The sequence below is a fragment of the Glossina fuscipes genome, unplaced genomic scaffold (genome assembly GCF_014805625.2).
Source record: "Glossina fuscipes isolate IAEA_lab_2018 unplaced genomic scaffold, Yale_Gfus_2 60, whole genome shotgun sequence".
NCBI classification, from domain to species: domain Eukaryota; kingdom Metazoa; phylum Arthropoda; class Insecta; order Diptera; family Glossinidae; genus Glossina; species Glossina fuscipes.
In genome coordinates, this window is record NW_023998432.1 from 316,634 (window position 1) to 340,846 (window position 24,213).

General features: G+C 33.0%; 2 protein-coding genes across 5 annotated transcripts; both read left to right on the top strand.

Annotated features, from left to right (window-relative positions):
* Positions 1-1,784: 1,784 nt before the first annotated feature.
* LOC119637691 (protein NipSnap) lies at positions 1,785-6,420 on the top strand. Its single transcript, XM_038033896.1, has 6 exons — positions 1,785-1,876; positions 4,778-4,957; positions 5,009-5,177; positions 5,243-5,367; positions 5,427-5,569; positions 6,079-6,420. Exons 1-6 carry the CDS (start codon positions 1,827-1,829, stop codon positions 6,225-6,227), a joined length of 816 nt encoding a protein of 271 aa, XP_037889824.1. The 5' UTR covers positions 1,785-1,826; the 3' UTR covers positions 6,228-6,420.
* Positions 6,421-9,589: 3,169 nt separating this feature from the next.
* Positions 9,590-24,213, top strand: LOC119637717 (dual specificity mitogen-activated protein kinase kinase hemipterous-like). 4 transcript variants are annotated; one of them, XM_038033926.1, is made up of 10 exons: positions 9,590-10,161; positions 13,897-14,372; positions 14,475-14,654; positions 14,709-14,929; positions 14,988-15,131; positions 17,789-18,393; positions 18,468-18,851; positions 19,600-20,289; positions 20,841-21,366; positions 21,438-24,213. In XM_038033926.1, exons 1-10 carry the CDS (start codon positions 10,014-10,016, stop codon positions 21,574-21,576), a joined length of 3,513 nt encoding a protein of 1,170 aa, XP_037889854.1. In that variant the 5' UTR covers positions 9,590-10,013; the 3' UTR covers positions 21,577-24,213. The 4 variants fall into 4 exon arrangements, with proteins under 4 accessions (XP_037889854.1, XP_037889855.1, XP_037889856.1 ...); XM_038033927.1 differs by lacking the exon at positions 9,590-10,161 and adding an exon at positions 10,246-10,513; XM_038033928.1 differs by lacking the exon at positions 9,590-10,161 and adding an exon at positions 12,870-12,948.

The window sequence follows — 24,213 nt, forward strand, 5'->3', positions numbered from 1 at the left end:
AAAAAAAAAATTTGGAATTGATCTAAACTTTTCAAAGACACGCCTACAATGCCCACGTACCTATACGAGAAAAACTTTTTATTTGAAAATAGGAAACATCAGCTGCGTCGACTCCAAAATATAGAGCATGAAAATTTTGTTGTTCTACTTCTAGTCTTTTTTAGGATAACGGTCATGGGTGTAAGAGATTCGGTTCCGACCGAATTTAATTTTTTTACTTGTATTTACTTATTTTTGTTTTGAGGTTCAACAAATGATGAGAAATGTTTTACGAATGTAAAGCAAAGTTAAAAAAGCTAGTTATGTATAAGTTCTTTGACATTTTTATCGAATTCTTTATCCGAGTTCTATATAAAATGCGACAAAAACACCATTATACGCTACACGTGAAGATCGATTATGTCTACTTGTAAACTGTTTTGTTAAAAAGCTTAAAGTAAGCGTGGTGTAAATAAGGGAAAATGTAGATTAGGGAAATTAATTTCTTTATCTGAAATCTTGATTTCAGTTTGATTTGACATTGTGGGTACCTATGATATAGGATATATACTTTTTTATTTTTTCGAACAGTGAGCACTTCAATTTGATTATTGATTAATTGTTGCAAATAGCTTTTAGCATTAACCATTTCACCGAGACTTTAACAGCTAATGCTAGAGCACATCCATCTTGCCCTATTATACAAATCAAGAGCGTCGTCTTCTTCTCAAGGTAATTCGGTTTTGCGCTCGATGTCGATAGTACAATTGGCTTTAACTTAAACAATTTTCACAATAAATTCACTTTTCATCCCCAATAACGACGGGATGCAAAGACAATTTTCTTTTGCATCATTTTCATGTATTAGCATGAGGTGATAGGTATCGATCTAACTTTCATATATGCGAAATCGGTTCAATGATTCACCTGCAATTGCTGGAGACCAAATATAAGTGAAACGCATGTAATAACCTTTAGTTATACAATTGCCTACAACCCCGCTCTCCCGTCAAATCATATGAAAATATAATGTATTATATGAGATCGAACTAATCAATCATGAAATCAAATAACACACAAACTACATGTCTATATATCGAAGGAGATTAAAAATAATTTTTAGTTTTTGCAATTGGCTATAATCCACAATTTGTTCCGCATGTGTAGGCAAGAATCGCGACTATCAATTCAACGCTCACGAGATTAAATAGCAATAGTGATGGAATTTATTGTGATTGTAGTTATAGTAAATGCTTACACATGAAACATGGTTTAGAGTGCATACTGTTCGTGCTACACATATTACGATCGCTGGAATCTTCATGAAGCGCAATGCAACTTCTTTTGCGTAAGTTTTTATAACCTACACCACTCGTGATACAAGTGTAAATTAAGTTTGTACGGATGTGTGCAACAACCAGTACTTGAGATGAGATCCGTCTTTTATTGTACCCATAGTTTCGGAATTATTCTTTCAAACGATTTAAACCTGTCTCTCCATCCGTCCGTTTTGTTTTCTTGTGTTCAACTAACGCCCAATGACGAACACCATCGTAAATACTTGGGATCTGATCGCTTTTTCAACCACTTTCGATCTAAAGCTTTATTTTGAAGAATCGTTATATGAATAACTTGCGGCATCGTGTAAAGTATTTAATTTAATGGTGGCCCATGACCCACTATAGTGTTTGAATATTTTATTTGTTATTTGAAAAAAGCTTTTTTGTGTTGATAAATTAGTTATTATATTCTTTTAAATTTTTGTTATTTTAATTTTTTATTAATTTACTTTTTTCTTTTTATAGATTAAAATCATATTTTGAAGTATTTTCTTTCATTTTGTAAACATGTTCAAATTAAGAAAAGCAGCTAATATTTGTAACGTCACTGCAGTACGGTAAGTCAATGGAGTAAATTAATTTTCCGGCTCTTTATGTTATTGCACATATCGTCACCATTAGTAAAATATATTAGTTTTATCACATGCTGCAACCAAAAGAGTAGAGAGAAAGAGATTCTCAACTATATATGTGTTCACCAATATCTTCTTTGCTCCTTGTTTTGCTTTACTTTGCGCCTTCCGAGTTTTGTGAAAGTATTATCAAAACTGTACACAAGAGTGTGTATCATTCTACAATCTCTTCGTACTAAGATTATGCAAAGATTTTTCGGAAAAAAAAATTAAAAAAAGATATTAATTCTTGACTTAGCACAGCTGCCAGTTATTACAACAAATTTCTTCAGCCGCTGTTTAAGCTTATATTCCATAGAATTTTGTGTTCGAGATTGTTGGAAATATTGGAAAAGACTTGCTTAAATGATGCTCTTCTAGATATCATTATTGAAGTAATTCAAAAAGTTTTTTTGTTATTTTTAAAAAGACTTTATTATAAAAAATACTTTATGTTATTCGTGAACTGAGCGGTTTTATTTTAGCTTTCTCGCAAACCTTCGATTACACCTGCGTTAAACAGCGTTCACCCTTGAGCCGACGTACGCCGACGCATCAAAGTTTATCAAAATATCTACAAAATTTCTGCCTGTGGATTGAACAAAAGACGGACAGACGGGCAGACTACATCGACATAGGAAGTAATTCTGAATTGATCGGTACAATATAATAAAAGATGACACTAACTCAAGTCCTTCTGGATGTGGCATACATCCGCGCAAATGTAATATACCCTTTTATAATAAACGGTAATAACAGAAATTTTACGGAAATTGTCCAGAAAGTTCAAATGTCGTATGAACCACTTTGCGTTATTTTGATAATGAGTAACAGCCATTCATGAGCTAAGCACGGAATTTACGTATATAGCTCTGCATGACTTTTTTTTTGTTTTGAAATGCAAAGGCGTAGAACGACTAGCGTCGATTGATGATGGCATTAAAAAATTTAAAGTTTTTACTATAACGGCATTATATTAAGTGATCATACCAGCTGATATTCGTTAGATATCGGATCGTTTCTTTAAATTTATTTAAAGAGAGGTCAAATTGTTATTGTCAGCCAAGGCCAAATATTAAATACTCACAATTACACATTATTGCCAAGTAAAGGCTTACTTTCTATAAAAGACCCTAAGTAGGAGGATAGGCAAACTGACATAGTCTAAATTTAGTAAAGTTCATTTTCTTGTTAAAGAACTTCTTATTTTTTATCAGTTTTTTTTAAGAAGTACTAAAAATTATAAGTTCTTTCTCTGTAAAGGGGTTATTCTCGTGGGAATCCTTTTATGAAAAGGATCTGGAAAACGTAACGATCTAGTTCATACTTAGCATACTAAATTTGTGTGCAAAACCTGCCTCATCATAAAATGTAAAAAATTCAACCTTTTGGCATATAACGGCTTTTTCTATTCTACGCCAGTTCTATTCTAGGTTTAAGTTAAGTTATAGGTTAAGGGTTAAGTTTGTGCGGACTGATGTAATGCACAGAAAGAATGACCGACATTTTATTACACCAATCGATTGAGAATCATTTTCAGAATCACTTTCTGAATCAATCTAAGTTTGTCTGTCTATCTATTCGTCTGATTAATTCCAGTGTTCAACCTACACTGGCGCAATTTCGATATATTCTGGTGAATTTTGATACACTGATCTCACAAAGACGAACGCGATTGAAATGGTTCCGATTGGACCGCGTTTTCCACCACTGAACGTGTGAAAAGTGTTGTTCGGCGGCGACAACTTTTCCATTCGTTTCTCATATGCCCGTTTCTACCCAAACTGAATCCTTATATGATAAAAAGGTATAATTTTCAATATTTTATTGTGAAAATTGTTTCACAATAGTAAATTGATAAAGAAGTAAACATTACCGAATTTGGACCGCGTAGGTCTATTTTTTGGATACCACCGCATTTTGAGGAAATATATAACTAGTAAACAACTGTTCTAAGCGAATTGGTATACGGTGTCTAATTACGTTCTTGGCCAACTATAATGTCCTTACTTGTTTTTTTTTTTTGCAGGAACTTTTTTATGAGCGGTCTCACTCTGTTCGTTTAATATGCTAATATATTACTTTTCAATGATTCTTGGGGAGATATATCAAAAATAGAAAATATTTTTCATATACTAAACGATTCTTTCGCTGTTTTTATTTGGGTAGTCTGATATGAAAAGTGGTTAGTACACAATCGGGCTCAGTTAATTTTCCGTATTTTCATTCATTTCATAAAAACATCGCCGAAATTGCACGATGTTAGTTAAACTCAAAGACATGTAGATAAACTTCAGACACACAGACGATCTTTAATCAACTCAAAAAATTAATCTGAATCAATCGGTTAAAGGATGAGGAGAAAAGTGAGTTGTGCACAACTTGGCTCAAAAATTGACAGGTTTTGCAGTTGCTAAACTATTGAACTAATCGCCATGCCCGAAATATATAATTTAAAAAGGGACACATTTAAAGCTCCCACCTATTAAGAGGCAACACTTTTGAATTGCTTCCTTCGTATAAAACTCATATAAACCATTGCCTGTAAATAAAAAGTTCTTATTTTTTATTTATATTAAATTCTCAAACTTTAAACTATATTTTAATGAATTGGAGAATTCAATGTTTCCAGCAATATATTACTGACATATCTTCCGTTAACAAGTTTTTTTCAAGTGTAAAATACACTTATGATGAGGAACAAGTTTTCAAATCTTTCAAAAAAAAATATTCAAGATCTCATATTATGCGTTATATATAAATAATAATTCATTTTTTTTCTCTTTTTATTTCTTGATTTTTCATCTCTCTTTCTATTTCTCTACTTCTTTCGTGTGGTGTCTTTAGTTCATTTGCATCAACGAATCCTCTTACCGAGAAAGATTCATGGTTTTCCAAACTACTGGTACGCAAAATTGAGCCAACTAAAGAATCACACAGTCGAATGTTAAGTGATAAAGAAATTATTTATGCCTTACACACGCACAATGTACGGCCCGGCAGTATGGTCGATTATTTAAAGAATTAGTAAGTAATTGTGGGTAATGCTTAATATTGTTATAAAAACCAAAATTTTAGTAAAGAAACTGTTGGACTAATGGAAGAAAAAAAGGCTAACCTTTCCTGTAACTTGGTGGCTTCGTGGACTGTGCAGGTGGGTGATTTAGACCAATGCTTGCATTTATGGAGATATACAGGAGGTTTTGAGAAAATCGATCATGCCAAAGCCGACTTATTCCACGATCCGGTAGGTGTTTGAAAATATTTGTATAATTATTCCTCATGCCTAACTATAGAATATTGTTACTTTAGGAATATTTAGGTTTAATGAAGGACCGTGCAAAGTATTTAAGATCGAGGCACTTGCAATACTTATTGGCATTCAGTTACTGGCCAAAAATAGAAATGCGTACCGGTACAAATATATACGAAATGAGGTAATTTCTCTTTCCCTTTTGCTTTTTAAAAGCTTAAGATTTTATACTTCATTTAAAAGATCTTATCGCCTTAAACCCGGAACTATGATTGAATGGGGTAATAACTGGGCTCGGGCCATTAACTTTCGTAAGCATAATAATGAAGCATTTGCGGGATTCTTTTCGCAAATCGGTCGCCTCTATAACGTTCATCATATTTGGTGTAAGCAAATTTTTTTATTTCTATATACATACATCACAGAAAGGTTTTAGATAATACAAGCCCCAATTGTGAAAGAGTTTAATTGTAATCAAATATATACATAGAACAGCGTTGTCTTGTTGCCTATTAATGAACTTCTCAAAATCACCATAGATACAAAAATCACAATTGCCATAGCATAAATCAATCTTCCAGATCACATTTGAAAGCAACTAACTTGTTGAAAATGTCAGACATTAGAATATTTTCAGAAAACATTAATAGGCTTTTTATTGTGCTTTCTGCAGCAGAGATATCGTTATGGAAGTTTGATGCAAAACTATTCACCAAAGTAGCATATAAAAATGCGATAAAAGAAAATACTACCGATGGATCAACTAATACGATCCGTACTAATAAATAACTATGGTGATGGATATTCATGGCGCATGTGTTGTATTATGATGAAAACTAGTCTATTTCGGTTTATTTTATTTAGTTTTTTTTTTCAATTCTTTCATAACGGTCAGGTTATAAATCTTTGCAAGCACGTAAGGAAACACGTGAAGCAGCCTGGCGTTTACCGGGTTGGGACGAATGTGTTGCTTACACCGTGCCTTTAATACGTGAAATGCATTGCCGTGTATTGTCTCCCACGGAATTCTCGCCGACACAATAATTGTTAGCTGCGACGGTAGAAGTAAATTATAATCGATATGAAAAGAATTAATTATGTTATAATTCTTTTAAAGTAACTGGATTAACGCACAGCTTATTAATTTTTTTGAAATTTAATATAAAACAAATTAAAATTCTTTATTAGTACAGTTAATCTCTCACTTTTATAATGAGTTGTTGTTTCTATTATGTAATAATAAAAAAAAAAAAAAAATCATGGTATAAGCATAGCTGTTGTTAAAAAGATGAAAATTTATAAATTATATTAGTTTTGTAAAAAGAATATATTTTGTAAAGTTGCATTTATTAGAGAAACAGTTGAAAAAATAATAATAAAAAAAAAAAATAAAAAAATAGAGATATGAAATCAATTATTTGAAAAAATATATTATTTAAAAACATGTCGATGTAGATGTAGAAGGTACCGACGATGTAAGAAATTTTTTCTTTAGCATTTGCAACATCTCATGCATAGAATATCTTTGTCCGATGTCTTTCGATTCGATTTTTGGCTATTTAAAGTCGCCGCTAATTCTTCCGAAGTAAAATTTATTTTGCAACTGCACTCGAAATTTGAAGGCAAATGTATGAATATTGAAAAAGCTAACGGGGCGAAAAAGTCCATAAGCAAAATTCCAAGGAGAAAGCGACTAACGTTTCTTCACTCATGAAGAAATATTTGTTTACTAGTCGGTGATCGTACCTATTAGAGATGGTTAATTATCTTTAAACTCTATTGGCCTAACAAGATTGTTTTTAAAATTTTTTAACTCGCATTATTGTTTAAGTTTTCCAAGTTATTCAATTCACACAAAGTAAGGGCAGTAAGGTTCTTCCATTATGTTTAGAAAGCCAATTTTTTGGATTATTTAATATATAGTACATCCACTTTATATCGCATATTTTACCGAGTGCTTAATCCTTCATACAAAATATAAGACGATAGAAGACCAAAATCGCCAAGTTATGTGTATTACGCTGATTTTTGCTGCTTTCAGAATAAAAGTAGCAATTTATATGGTCTATATGTATACTTTATGCATAGCAGAGACGTATGTTCAGAGATTTTGCTATATAGACGTGTGTTCTTGTTTTTTTTTGCAACTTTGCATATCGAATTTGCAAGTAGCCTAGAACTTATTCTATTTATAGAGTTTTTGAAGCTTGCGTTTGCGCATTTTAAAGGTATTGGAAGAAAATTAAATTTTAACACATTATAAAATCGAGTAGTCGCCGATTCGTTCCATTTTTACAGAGCTACTACAACATCGTTCATAAAATATACGGCCAAATTTTTGCCGATTTATCTGCTGTAATTTATGAGTAATGAGCAAGTAACCAATTTTTTATACCTTTTCAAAAACAGAAGTGTCCCCACCTTACATAGTTCTGTAGGGGTGTCCTTCAACCGATTTGGCCCATTTTAAATACAAACCTGCGTGCAAAAACTTTCATTGTTCCTGCCAAATTTGAAATCGATAGCTTCATTTTTGTGATCTGAATAGTGTTTACAGCAGACTTTACACAGACGGACAATCATAGAGACGAACCTGCTGGGATCGATTCGGAATTTGAGGCTGATCAGGAATACATATACTTCGAAGAGCCTCCGAAGTTTTCTTCTGGGCGTTAGAAGTATTTGGGTGATGAGTATAATAATGCAAGAGCCGCTTTGATAAATTAAGATTACTCATGCTCCGAAAACTCTGACAGATATTGTGTGAATTGAGGACAATGTTTCATGGAATCAACAAAACTTTTCGTATATACTTTGAAATAAATTAGAAAGCATTTCACTTATTTATTCATTCATTAATTAAAAAGCAAATTTATCATAACTTTCTAACTATTTTTACAGCATTTTGGTCTCATTTTCGATACGACTCGCTACTGTATAATTAGAATTTTAATTCGTTAGTCGGTCGGATTTGTTAGAGATTGTTCTCTTAAAATTATAGAAACTCTGGCCTCAGAATAAACATATTTTTGTTATTATCTTCGGCATCCTTCGGGTAGAACCGGCATTTGTATGTCTTAATGTGGCTTAATAGTACAAGCTGAGTTTGTCTCTTCTTGAACTGGCCGGAGCAGTTCATGATAACAAAGCGGCAGATCCCAAAAAAATTTTCCCACTGACGGCAGACAAGCGAATCAAGTGTTGTCAATATATTATCGGTAATCTTGTTTTTGTCTCCGATTCTCACACTGTTAAATAAATGCGTTGTAATATGTAAATATGCAACATCTATACGTCATTCTGTCAGTTTACAACCATATAAACACCAAATATGATATAACGCGATGTATCTATCATAGCTGACATGAAATTTCAAACTGCAAAGATAGCGAAGTTTTTTGCTCAAACACTCTCATATCCTAGCACTAAGTATACTATTTTTGGTAGCGTAGCAGTCGAACTAATTTTTTCTCATTCATACAACAAATCCACTACTTAGGATACAAAGCCGACCGTAAATAGTTTTTTTCTCAATTTTAAATTTTTTCTATTATCATCGCAGATTCCAAACATCCTATATTCTCCATTTACTTCGGTTTGCTTATCTGCAGTAAGCTGCTTAATCATAAATTATAAACTATTGCTTTTGGTAAAAAGTTTGTTTTAATTTACATGAAACTTACGGCTAAGAAAGAATTCTTTTTTCTTCCATTAATACACAATTAATATTACAATTTCAAGAAATGCGATTTATTGAAAAATTTAATTATTTTGAATTTCTGGTAAATAACCGGCTTACTTACGAAATCTGCTCATTCGTACTCATTTTGTTCCTCAAAATAGCTAACAAAAGTTACTAGTGCATCATCAAAGCATAGCAAATGTGCTCAATTTTATTATAATAATTTGTAGAAGTTATGAATGTGTCATCATTATGTATATAATTATTTTCAAAAATTCATATATTTCTAGACGTTAAAAATTTTTTTAACAGTCCTGTTTTTCATATTTCCGTTTCCGATGAATACTGCTTGCTCACTTTAGCTATTGTCGTCAAATATACATACTAATAAATATTGATTAGTCGCGTATAAAATATGTAAATAATCGCCAAAGGTACTTATAATTCAAATTTTATCATTAATTTAAAGAAACTAGTTTTTTATGCCCTTTGCATTTCGTGAGTTGGTAACTGCTGTTACTTTTCTTCTTTGCTGCATACCAAATTATTGTGCTTAAATGTGGCAATCAGAACGTCTTGCAGACAATACATGAATTTCTTACCTCGGCAATACTGTTGCCATTGACAAATGAGATGAATTGAAAAAAAAAGAGAAGGAAATCTTTTCTTTTTAAGTTGAATAATTTAAAAACCATGAAAACTTTTTAAAAAAGTGTTTGTTCGCAACTTAAAAGTGTGAATTTTAAAATGTGTAATCAAATTTTTTGGAAGATTTTGAAAAATTAAAAAAATTGCTTGAAAAAAATTTTCACATGCAAAACGACTTACTGAGACTTATGGTCTTATAACAGAAAAAAAAGAAGAAGAAGCATTAGTACAAGCAATAAATAACGAAAATTTTTGCGAAATAGGGAAACAAACATCACCAGCTTCCATTATTCAAAAGGACATCTTGTGTAACCAGGAGGTTTTGCGTGTGTCGCTCTTGTAATATGTGTAAAGGAGTTTAAGGCCAAATTTTACCAAAGCTTTAGTTTTGTAAGAAATCGGTACAGGCGCCTTGGAATTTTCGGTTTTCAAGGTGACTTCTTTGCCACATTAAAAAAGAATTAAAAAGCAAAAGCTTGAAGTTAAGACAAATACGCGGAATGGCCAAATCTATGGATACAATTACCTGCAAATTGCAGTCTCTAGAAGAGCGTTTACAAGCCGAAAATGAATCGAGACGTCTTTTTGAAACGTCCACAATGGGTATGGGACGTCCGAATACACTACGTAGACCTCAGCTAACGGGATGTAAGTAAATTGACGGCCAATCTTAGAGTAAAAACCAACCTGAAGGGGGCTGAAGCGATGACCAAGATTTGAAGTGAGACGAGGTGACGTTTTTCTGATTTTTTTTTTGTTTTTTTTATTTTTTAACACGTTCGCTACCTGTACGTAGAAACGCAAGGGTTTCTACGTGAAATGGATATAAAAGAAAACCAACTACAATAAGAGAAATGGGAGTTTTTGTACCTAAAATCGTGTTTATTAAGGCGTTTCTTATTCTTCTGAAATACTGGCCCATAGATAAAGTTGTTCATTGATTGTCTAGCAGTTTGGTTGTCCAGTATTCATCAAGTAGATCCCGTGAAAACTATTTCGAGTAAGAAAATCTTATTAAAATTTTGAAGTATTTACTAATAATTGCGAGTCACACCTTAAGATATACAGCAAAATATAACTTCGTACAGAATTCCAGTGGTGTCTTTTTTGTCATCTGTACATGAAGCGATATGATATTTGCGTATTTATGCACTCTACAAGTGAGAATGTTGAATTTTAGTTGTAAATACGCAAGCGTATACATGCTTCGGCGTGAATAGAGGATTTGTTTTAGCCACGTGTAACTACTGCATTTGCGACCGCATTCCTTAGCCTTTTCTAAAAGAATACAAAAATTAATTAATGAAAATTTCTATAGTATCGTTTGTATAGCAGCTGTTCCATTATATTACATTTTTGCTGTGGTCTTCGAGTATTTATTGTTAAACATGTTACTCGACCATATTGCTTTATATATACTCTTACTCTGACACGTTAATTATCTCATGTTTTGAGTTTGTTACACTTTGTCCATAGTTAACATACGGTTGTATATTCTTCCGCAATTGATGCAGTGCCTATAATATATAGCAAATAGAAGCGAGAAGTTCATCAGAGAGGAGTCCGAAATTCCCATTTTTCTTTATTTAAATTAAAGATAAATTGTTATTATGGTTAATTTAGGCTAAAGAAACGACTTCTAGGATTAAAAAAGTACGATCAGCGCTAGCAACCCAGACTATCGGCCCTTCTTTTTCAAAAATTTTATTAACTAAATGTTTAGTCCATTCGTTTTAATAAAGTTATATAGTTTATTGATATTATGTTCTCCAGTTACTTGCAGGAAGTTCATAAGAATGGATGCTCCGAAAAAGAAACTTCGGATATTGAACAAATTTTGGCATTCTCAAAATACATATTTAATCGTAACATTTTGTCCATAATTACAAATTGTGGGTGTAGATTTCCTAAGGGTCAATTGATGATTGATTTTTGTCAATGTTTTGATCTTAATTTTTTCGACGTTGATTGGATATACTGGTGGGACGAGATCAGCATTAATATGCAAGTAGTGTGGATGATACCTTCGTCGACTTTTCTCATCACTTTTCTCTTTGATTTTTCTCTTAATATACTTTTGAAGACTACACTTTGTCTTTCTGCTGTCCCTCATTAAATTAATATATATCAATATGACTCTGTACTCAAAAAATTTTAATTTTATTTCCTCAAAGTGCAAGGGTATTTCGTACGTTGTTAATGGTTTTCCAGTTGGCATTTAAAGGGTTACTGACAGTTTTCATGACTTCCAAATTACCGGGCAAGCCTTGTGACGTGCTTTCCTGCCCCACCATAGATAAATTATTCATTAATTATTTATTATCGGGAGAAGTTTTGAGCCGGTCAAGAAGGGATTTGTTCCAAATTGTTTATTTTAACATTGGGAAGCATAAATTTTTTTCTACATATATTAAACGTGCATATTGCAGATATCTTCAATTGGCACCATGTAGCGTCTTCAAACTAATTTCAGACGTAACAAGCTTGCCTTTAGTAATATTGTCAACAAAGATCGCTATGAAAATTATGTTCCTTTAGACTTATAGGTTACTATTTTATACTTTGTTGCTCCATTTGTTATTTATGGTTAGATTTGATTCATTCAAACATAAGAATAAAAAAATTGAATCTTTTTTAAGTTAATAAGTCATTTAAGTAAAATTTGTAAATATAAACCATAATCTGTAAAGATCAACAAAATGTATAAATGTCTGAAAAAGGACTAAAGCTTTTTATAGTTTACTATTTACCACACATTAAATACCAACAGATATCAGTAAGCTGCCTATATGTAGAAATCTTTGAGGTATATGAGCAAACCATGTGGCTCAGATATGTGACGGGTGGTTGTGAAGGTGTTAAATTTCTCTTAGACAAAGCTATGACACGCACTTCTTTAGAATTGTATATTATAGAAAAACATTAACCACCACCATCAACACAAGTGTCCCATCACTTAGTTTTGCTACTATTTAGTGTGCTATATACATACATACATTCACACATATATTCATGCATACATTCATATATTCATACAAATATAAATATAAATATATACATGTATATATATGTATATATAAGTAGATTTCACTATTCCACTCTTTGATCCCCTTCTTACTTATATACATATTTGTACTTTCCTATTGAGTCGTGTGTATTTAAAATTTTTGTTTTTCTAAAATGAAAATTATCTTTTGCTTTGTTGTTATTGCTGTTCCGTTCTATTGGATTTCTTTCATATAATATCTACACACTTACCTAGTATTTGTTTATTGTTTTCGTCCGCATTCTCATGTGCTATTTGTTACTGCAGCAAGAGTAAAAACAGCTTATTGGGAATTTTTTTTTTGTATTTCAGTAGTGAAGACTTGCCCATCTATCTGCACGTCCACTAATTCGTTATATACGCTATTTATACGCTATATAATATATTTTGTGAGAAAATTTTATTAAATATTCCTTTATTCCGCAATTCATTAGAAAATGACAGATTAATTAACTTTTTATTTTAATAATGGCTGCCGGCTAAAAAATTCTGGGCGTTGAGAAGTGGGTGTGCGCAGGGCATGCATCGCTTACAGGACATGCTTTCAGATATTCAATGTGCGTTCTCTTACTGATAACGCAAAATGATTAAGCTGCATTGGCGTAGAGCTTATATCTCTTAAATGTTTAAACTTTAAAGCAAGTTTATTCCAAATGCCATTTCCAGGCTGACCGCTATATTCGACCGAAAAGATAGCGAGGATAAACAAATATTGAAATTTTTCTTAATGTTGATCATCAACGTAGACGTCATTTGTAGCGTAAGTCATCGTAGCACTTCTCGCAAATATTTTCTGTGATCGCTTCGAATTTCTCTTTCCTAGTGTCTTTTGTTACATTTCTCATCATCATCGACAATGCTCATGAGCACTGAAGACCTTTTTTAATATGTTCCGCAATTTCGTCCACGTAATTTGATAGAAAATACGAGACTTTGGACAAATCATTGGTTCGTTATTCGTAACATAAATACCTATTGCGAATTTAATCGACGTGTCTGCAAGTTGGCATTGTGTACAGTTTATACACTTGTTTCAATTTAAGAACTAATTACAATGACAATGCTGATTAATTATAATTTTGAAATATACTATTCCAGATATACTTTGAATCTCAAAAATCAATTCCCATTCCTCCGACTGTCTTCAATTTTTTATTAGAACAGCAACAGTAAAAGACTGATTATCGAATACGAGAATGTGAATTATTAACTATTTTACTTTTTTCAAAATTATTTTGCAATATAAGGTCAAGGACAATTTTGAATTGCTCTTAAACTTTTGGGTTTGTTGAGTTGGCTGTTTCATATTTAGCTCTTTCTTTTATTTTTCTTTTCAGTGGACAACATACCAAATCGCAACCAAATGACGCTGGATTTCGTAAGACCTACCGTACCTGCCACTGAATCTGAAACTGATAAAAAATTGAAAAAAATTCACAAACAGACTGGCATACTAACAATAAATGGCCATAAATATAAATCGGATATTAAAGATCTCGAGCATTTGGGTGATTTAGGCAATGGTACCAGCGGGAATGTTGTTAAAATGCGCCATAAACCTAGTAGCATGGTGATAGCAGTCAAACAAATGGCTCGCACTGGCAATTCGGAGGAGAATAAACGTATACTAATGGATTTGGATGTAGTATTGAAATCACATGACTGCCAATATATAGTGCAATGTATGGGCTTTTTTGTAACCATTTCTGACGTCTGGATATGCATGGAATTGATGTCAATGTGCTTTGACAAATTATTAAAATTGTCCAAAAAACCGGTACCGGAGAGCATAGTGGGGAAAGTTACAGTGGCGGTAAGTAAAAGTGAAAAAAAAATTGAAAAACATGCATATGATGCATGCATTTGATGAAAAATAGATAAAATAATCAAAAACCTTTCCTTTTTTTTAATGTAGACTGTTAAAGCATTATCGTATCTGAAAGAAAAACATGGTGTTATTCATCGTGACGTTAAGCCATCGAATATACTCATCGATGAACGTGGCAATATTAAGTTATGTGATTTTGGCATTAGCGGTCGTCTGGTAGATTCAAAAGCGGTCACGCGTTCAGCGGGCTGTGCAGCATACATGGCGGTAAGTGATTATGTTTTTTGTTTAATATTAATTAAATTGTGTTTATGCACATAGCCTGAACGCATTGATCCTAAAAAACCAAAGTATGATATACGTGCCGATGTTTGGTCTTTGGGTATAACGTTGGTCGAATTGGCTACAGCACGTTCTCCATACGAAGGCTGCAATACCGATTTCGAGGTATTGGCTAAAGTGTTAGCTTCCGATCCACCTCGTCTACCGGAGGACGACAGTTTCCACTTCAGTTCGGAATTTCATGATTTCGTTAACAAGTGGTACGTTTGATAAAATAACTTAATCGAAATTAAATTAATTGGAAATTTCCGTATGCAGTCTAACGAAAAATCATGTTTTAAGGCCCAAATACCCGCAACTATTAGAACAACCATTCATAAAATATTATGAAGTAGCCCAGGTCGATGTACCGCAATGGTTTAAATCTGTAGTCGACGCAGCCGGCATTAAAACACATCGTAGGCAAGTACACTATCTTGTTTCTTGTTTATTTTGAATTTGCGTAATTTCTTAGTTTTTGGATAGATTTTGCTTGCCTCTTTGTATATTTTAACTTGGTTAATGATTTGCTTCAAATATTTTTCCAAAATTTTTTTGCTTGCTGTACTTATATTTTATTATACATTTAATATATGATTAATTTTTGTTAGAATTGTTTTGTTTTTGCCATTTACTTAGTTATATTTTTTTTTCTACTTTTTCTTTATTAATTTTTTTTATGTAGGTAACTTAACTTCTAATTTTTATAAAACATACAAAAAACCCTCAAGAAAACCCTGAAATATATATACAAACCATGTACATAATAAAAACTATTAAAAACAAGTGTTAAAATGAATGTGAAAAATATCCAAAAAAAAGTATCTCATAAAAGTTTTAAAACGATACAAAAACGAAACAAACAAAATTTCCTAAAAACAATTTATTTTATATCTACATAAAATAAAAATAAAAATAAATCATACACACTCCTCTCCTCTGTGCTCAGTAAGTATTATTTTTAATTTTATCTTAAAACATGTTTTAAAAAAAATAAAAATTTATAAAGTGTATGTTCTTCTTCAATTGTTATTAATTTCAAAGATTTTGCTATCATTTAAAGCATCTTGTTGTGGCCATTCATTGATTCATTTTAATTATTTACTAAAAATGTCGCATGTTACAGTTTAGAGAAAGTTTTTAATACTATTATTAAAGTCGAAATTACAAAAGCAAGATATTTTTGAAATTAGGTTGAATTAAATGGAAACCAGATGTTTTTTTTTTGGATCTTTTTTTGGATTTTGTAATTTTCTGACACGTTATTAAATATAATAAAGATATACCTTCAAAAAAATTAAGCAACGGTAACTTTTATGAAGTTAAAAACTTTCAATTTATTTAATAATATCTACATAAGCCAAAATTTGTAAATTTATTGCGATTTATCTCTCTAAAGTCGTCTACTCGATTGCTTCGTTTAAGAGAGATCGGTTTCTAATAGGTGTACAAATAAATTCGCTCCATTTCTTTTATCAATTCAACTTGAAATACGTTTAGTACAAAGCTTAATAAACGAAATAAAATCATTATCTATGGTCTTTTACCATTTATCGGGAAGGTTGTGGATACCTCACGGTAGAAACTTGCTGGTTTGAAGGAGAAATAGCCATCGGCCCCTTTTCGCACATCTTCAGCTTGCGTGAATCACTAATTTTCTCAATGTGACTGTATCGATCTAAATAAGTGACAATCGAAAGGCGCTAAATCTAGAGAATATACGGGGCGTGGTAAAACTTCCTATCCTGAGATGAAAATTATTTTCTTGGTATGCGAATATCATCGTTTTCAAGACAAACCGAAATCTCGCATTTGCTACGGGTATCGTAGTTTACTATGTTTTCAGTTCAAACTAGCTTAATCATTTCCGTAACTTGAGCTGCACTTTTTTACGGTTTAGCCCAGATAAAAACAGAGAAAATGATATCCATCACTTTAAACTTTGATATTTACTGATCTATATCTGAAATTTCGGATTTCGAATTTATTTGTACACCTAACAATTCCAGATTCTGTGTGTTGTAGTAACTTTCCCTTTTCTACAAAATTAACGAATTAAGCCATTTATTAAGCTTCACTCCATTTATCAGAACGTTATTCAACTTGTAATTTGTTCATTAAATTTCTTTAAATGTATTTTACTAACTAGGTTAGAACTTTAAAAATATTTGAACAAATTTTGGATGGAGCCTTACCACTTTTTTTTTACGTTCCAGAATCGACTTTTTTTGTTAAAGTCATGATGATTTCTCGCCTGGTTCTGTTAGAAAGTACCGAAATTATGGATTGTTCTCATATAACAACTTAGCTGTTGTGAGAGCTTTTTTATGAGTAAGGGCCCATAAGTAAGCGTACAAATTTGTCATAGCTAATTTTTACATCAAATTTATAAGTTTACAGCTACAGCGATTTTTGTCCAGGAATTTTGGAAATTGCGTAAGACGATATGTGAGGACTAGTTGAGAAAATATTTCGTGTAAATCCATTTTCGAGAGCGCTCGTCGTTAGGTCATTGGCAATCAACGTATCCAATTTCGCCAAAATATCACAAAATTGGGGCAAAAATACTTGAATAGACATTAGATGGATAGGCAGAGGGCACGGGCAGACAAGTCTCAATCGATTCAGTGGCTTAGGCACTCTTATGTACAGATGCTCTTACAGACCACATAAATGGTGCAGGGTGTAAACATAGTAATAAGTAAACTATAGACACACACTATATGAGATTTTTTTTTGAGGCGAGATTTCAATTGTCAATGATTTAATTTTTTGCTTTCTGTGTATGCTTGTTTCCTATACTTTATTTTAAAGCAAAATATGCTCTAAGTAATGAAAGCTTAAAGAGAAAGCAAAGTTGCTCGCAGTTGTAACAATTTATATTTAATAGCTGGTAGGCTTTTCATCATAATTCGTTTAGCAGATTGTTAGTATTATTCTAGAGATTGCCAATCATATCGCTATGTGTTTACCAATCTTTACATATGCACAGAAGTACGACTTAACGTTTATTATGTATGTCCCATTAAGCTGTAGTGATACTTTTGTGAAAAATAAAAGAAACCTTTGTACATTTACAGGACACAATTCTCAATGCCGGCTACCTACGATGCTAGCAAACACTATAGAAATCCCGCTACTGCCGTAACAAGCAGTAGTATTGCGTTAACAACGATTGCAATGACAATAAATTCTAGTGGATCCATAACAACAGCACCAAAGCCTACAACTTATATACCCAGTTATCAAAACTTACACAGAGGCAACAGTCTTAAACAACATCAGCAGCAACAGCAAGAGCAACAACAAAACGATGAATATTTAATCAATAGACATCAGCCATCACAACTACCTCAACCATTAAAACAATACAACAACAGTAACAATAGTTCAAATGCCACAAATAGTTATCAGGTGGAGGGAGGAAGATTGGGAGGAACAGGAGGTGGGAGCGTCCAAGGTGGTAGTGGTTCAGGTAGCAGTAGCGCTACCAGCTCCAGTCCACTTTCACCACCCAGTTTTAGCTATAATGCCAGTTGCCTTGGCAAAGAGGAAACGCAAAAATTTTATCGTAAGTCTCCTTTCATGCAAAGAAAATATAATAACGTGGCAGCAACGACCAGTTATAAATATCATTCATCGGGAGATGAAAGCCCTAAAAAGGAATCCGTATTAAGTAGTATAGGTACGGTATTTTCGTATTTTATAATATATTATCCGCAAGTTAGAATATAATTAATTAAAGTTGTTTAATTTTAGGTCATTCGATATTACGTAATCTCACGACTTCACCGTTTAGCCAAAAGAAACATCCACATGCTGTACCTTCTCATATAAACCAAACTGACCCTTCAAGGCTTCTGCCTAGCAATAAGGATGCTCCAATAGTTTTTGATACTTGTGATAGTTCAACAACAGCAACAACAACTACATCTAACATACAATCTTCAAACGCAGCCACACTTTCGTCAGCTTTTCAACGTAAACGATTTCAAGTTTCCTCCGAGGGTAGGAGCAATTTAAAAAAATCTGGCCTTGAACAGCAGCAGCAGTATCAACAGCTACCAGAAAAACCTTCATTGATATCACTTACCAAAAATGAAATACCATCACCACGTGTACAGGGCAATCATAGTCCTATAGGTAAGCGAAGTTCTCCTTTTTACAATATTAAGGAGACCACATTAATTATATCTAATCGTTAATTTTATTATCCATTCTTACTTCGAAAAATGAAAATAAGAATAACGTTTTGACCATGAATTCAATCACCATTTCATCATCATGAATTCGTAAACATTTATGTCATTAATTTCACTTCGACAAATATATACACTCTCCTAACTTTAAAATTTTTAACCCTTTATAACGTTTTTATTGGCGTTTAAAATTGTATTGAATCGATGCACACATATAGCTAAATCTATTACGAATTTCAAGTTGATCAAAAGTATACGCATTTTGTGATTTATCTCAGATGTACATTTTGGATTGTTTTTAATAACGTAGATACAAGTTTGTAAATTCCTATCACTTTTATAATACAGAAACAAAGAAAACTATTCTCAATAACTTGATAATGAAGTACGGAGCTTTTTTGCCTAGCGAAAAATGTAAAGGTTCTGTATGAAAAAAATAAATCTAGCTAAATTAAATCTATAAAATGTAATCAACGAAGTTGATTGTTATCCAAAGTTTGTCGTTAATTATTGTCTTCTGCTAATTTACCTCGTTCTCAATGCATCCCTCTCTTTCAGCTATTCTTCAGTGTATCATGGCCTAAGGAAAGCAGTGATTTAGTTGATTTATTTTTACAAAAACTTCAAAATTTTCCTTTAAAGTACTTTCAGTTAATTTAAATAAATTAAATTACTGTATTGTTTATTTGCAGTCCTTCAGCGATTCTACCATCAACAAAATCAATTACGAGAAAAAGAGTTAGAACGTCAACAGCAACAAAACCTTCATCAACATTACTTTCCTAAGTATTCACCACCAGAAAACGTAAATACTTTTCAATCCATCCCTCCACCACAGCAGCCGCAATTTTCTCATATGCCCTTCGCGTTCACTAGTGGTGGTAATAGTGCTGGTACTTTGACGTCAACATATTCAACATCTAGTCAGTCATCTACACAATCTTCACAGTGCTCACAAATTATCAGTACTGATATTATTATGAATAACGATAATGACGGCGGCAGTAATGGTAGTGTAGGTCCTCGTAGTTTACCACTAACGAATACTGAAAACAAGATATCTCCTCCTATTATGGGTTTTGGGATTTCATCAACGCCGGGTCAATTGCAATATCAGCCATTGCCTCAACAATATCTAGGTAGTAATGTAGGATATACAACTAACTCATTGAGAAGTTCACGGTCGCCTCCCACATCGCCTGAAACCCTCTCCGACTCGGCCGTTTTAACTGCGAAAGGACAAAGCACTAGTCCAGCTATTAGCCGTTTAAGTAAATTGTATGCTCAGCGGCAATTACATCCACAAGCGGCAAGTGGTAGTGCAGGTGGCAGCTTGGGTAAAGGAAGTTCAACCAAAGAGAATAACTATAAAATGGATAGTGGTAAGTGGTAGACCTGTAATAAATATGACAATAAATGAATGCTTGCTTGAATTATTTTATGCAAACATTAACTTGAAACCTGCTTAGTTTTCATTACATTATTCTTTGTTCAAGTCAAGCCGGCTTTTCGTATTTTTCCTATTGCATTTTTCAAATACCATCATCATATTTAAATGCGTTCGCTTATGTTTACAAATTTGCACCAACATGAAAATGTTCTCATTATCTTTCTTGTTTCTTTTTTATTTATTTCTTTCTTCTTATTCTCACATACATGTCCTGCCACAAATTGTTTCTTTTAATCTCTTTAATTCTCGCTCGTTATGCTACAAATCTGCGTCACCTTTTACGTATTCTATTGCATATTATGTTTGTATAATTGCCTTGGGTTGTTATTGTTGTTGCTCTCATTGTGTTTTTGTGATTCTTCTGTGCTCGCTCGTATTCACCAACAACGTACGCTTGTCTGTGTTGTCCTTTATTTTGCACGGCATGGCATATTGAATCTTTTCCGTCACTTTAACGTAACCTAACGTGACGTAATGGCTTAGGCTGGTTTAATAGCCTGGCAGGTGCTATGAAACGTCAAATAGCGAATTATGTTAAAATGAATAATTCTAACACTCATCTAGCTCAGACATCGTCGACCATGAATGGTGCCGATTGTTCGTCCCCCGATGTATCCGAAACCAAGCCACAGTCTTATTATCGTACCATGTCGTCGGCTGGAAGTAGCACGAACACTAGTAATAATACCTCGCCTACAGAGCAGGCGAAAACTGCGCTCGTCGGACAACCAGACGGAACGGATTTTCAGGAGGCTTCTAATGCTGCCGGCTTTTTAAGACGTTATGCGGTAACTGGTGGAGCTAATGCATCAACATGTATTGCTGTAGGTACGGCTGCAATGCCAGGTACGCATACGCCTGCTCATGTTCTAGCTAATTTAGATAAACGGCATCGTTCTCCTGACCCACCACCACGCTATAATCGAGGCCAATCACCTTTATTGCTGCGTAAAAATCTTCTAGAACTTGGTGGCCAACCACCAGGTGGTTCCCCATTACTAAATCGAAGGTAAGCACATGAAATGGTTGATAAGCTCTGAACGTTGTTATGTTTCTATGATTTTTTTCTTTGTTTCTCAGATATGTTACAATCTCCCCTCCCTTACCACCACCAAGACGTGGTTCTGAAAGCGTACCCGGCTCTCCGCAGCACTTTCGCACTCGTATTCATTATACACCTGAACCACAGAGACGTATATATCGTACAATAGATCAATGAGTAGCACTGCAAATTATGGTTATGTGATATTGGTATGGCTTTGTTGATGATGACGTTACCACGGCTACCACTACTACTGCTGTTGGTGCTGACGCTGGCAGTGAACCTGCTGGTCATCATTCAGATTTGACTACTTCCGAATTAAGTTCCGCAGATTTTCGTTTCGACAGCAGTAGCCGCAGCTTTAGCCACGGTGGTAATAGTATGGTTGATCGTCTGGATACATTAGCTACAACAACGGCTGAATCACAAATTTTAAATGCTATGCAATGTCCGGCTTCGGCACCAGCGTTTTCTTCGTTATCTTTAGATGCTGACGACATGGAGATGGCTCGTATGCGTCGTGCTAAATATTGGCTGCAAAAGTAGTAAAATGGGGTAAAATATATTTTTGTTCTTGTATTTTTATTCTGTTTTTAACCATCATTAGAAAGAGAGAAAAATGTGAATTTGCTCCAAGAACTGAAGACCAAGCCAATCGAAATCAAATATCTTTTAAAAATGATCGGGTTGTGTCAAATTAATTTCGATAAAAAGATTATTCCACTTCAGAGAGTGCACACATTTATTCATTTTGGAATAGTGATGTGTACATTTTAAAATCCAGCACTGGAATGCCAAATTCTATATTGAGCGGCTTCTACGATCTGTAATAATTTTAAAACAATTTGAAGCTTATTTGCTTCCTTTATTACATCAACCGATTTAGGAATGTTTTAGGAATTTTCTCGGATGTCGCATTGATGGACTGATAGTCTTACACCTGCTATGAAGACTGACTAACAGTTTTGAAATGCCTTTTGTGTTAATATCAAAAGTAATTAAAGGAATAAAGGAAAAAACGAAGGTAATCATTTTTGCACGAAAAATTTTTGATAATTCAACAGTGATTGTCATAAAATAGCTTTAAAGCAATCAAACATGAGTGACTATTCAATTTTGGAACGCAAAGTATTTTTTTTTTTCTTATTAAGCAGAAAATTCGACTTTTACAATAATGCCGAGACCACATTTAAATCTGTTTCAATTTATTTCACTTCCACGAGATTTCGGTTAGCCTGCGACACTGAAGTAAACATATATTAAAAAAAGGAACTACGTTCAAGTTTAAATAATAGAAGAAAGGGTTTCCTACACTTCGTTTCAATTCTTTCCTTCTGGCGCGAGACTAACAAATCGAAATTGTCTCATCACTTTTATTTTGAAACCTTTCCATCACCGAAGAATGCAGGGTGTATTCTCATTTTGTCAGAACGTTTGCAAACGTTTGCTTCATAGAATATGTAAAGAATATGTGTTCTTAGTCAATAACACATACTGAATTGATGTAAGCACGTCTATTTGTCCGTCAGCAAATCTGTGATAAACGCTATCCCGGTCGTAAAACTAAGATATCAGGCTCAAATTTAGCAAAACCATTAAAAGTTCTTGCAGACAAAATGCTATTTAAAACTAAGCAATACGGCCCAAGGGTACGCCTATAGTACAGCATATATTGTGAATAGCCGCCTTATTCTCAAAAGCCAAAAAATTACGTTAGTTGCTTGTTACTCATAAGAAACAAGAAGCCCAAGAATACGCTTCCGCGTACATTTTATGAATCGTCTCAAATTACCTAAAAAAAGTAGAAAAAATCGTCCAGCACCTGCCCGAGCAACCTTATAGAGCAGCAAAATTAATTTATTTATTAATCTTTTTTTAGTTTATTTTAAGATGCAGGTGGCGGGTGTTAATGTTTCGGTAACAGCCATATATAATATTCTTACATGCTGCTAGGACACGAGTAAATAGTATTAAGCTAACAGGGATGTAATTTTAATCTTAAGTTTGTTTCAAGCAAAAAATGATTTGCCTTTTAAAATTTTGGATTTTATTCAACTTTACTATTTACGATTCGGTAAACCAATAGCTAACAGTGTTGTGCCCGCTTTATAAACCGTTATTGAGTATTTTATATTATGTTCTTGCTTCCACATACGCATCAACCGTATGTCTTTAAGGATCGAGAATTCTTTTTATGTACAATATATATTAAATTGAAATTTTATATGTGGAAGACGCGGCTAGGATATCTCCACTATAAAAATATTCTAAAGAGTATTGGACGATCGCCATGGATTTATTTTTGGATTTTAGCATTTTTGCGAATCTTTTCGTTAAAATCTAAAGTCAGTTTATATGATAAGCAATTCTATAGTAAACATTAATTATTTCAGATTATTAACAAAACTATAAAAATCGAAATAAGAATAACATGTTTTTCTCTTTCAAATTTTATAAAGCGTAACTATTCTAAGTGGTGGTTAATATGTCTTCTAAGAAATTCTTATTTTAAATGTTAAAGTTATTTTAAAATAATCTCTGAGTTGCCAAAAAGTAAAAAGGAAAACCATTGGTTTGCATTCCATCAGAATTTTTTTTTTTTTTTTTTGCAAATTAATCTAAAGCCTATACAAAATAATAGGCGTAAAGTTTCTTACAGGCATACACTCGTGCATACAGATATAAATATGCAAATGTATAAACTACTAAAAAATAGACTACAAAATTTGTAATTAACTTACAGCCTATATACACGCTAAGGCTTTTTTGAAATGCGCTTTAATAAACAAAAAAAAAGGAAAAAAAAAAGAGAAA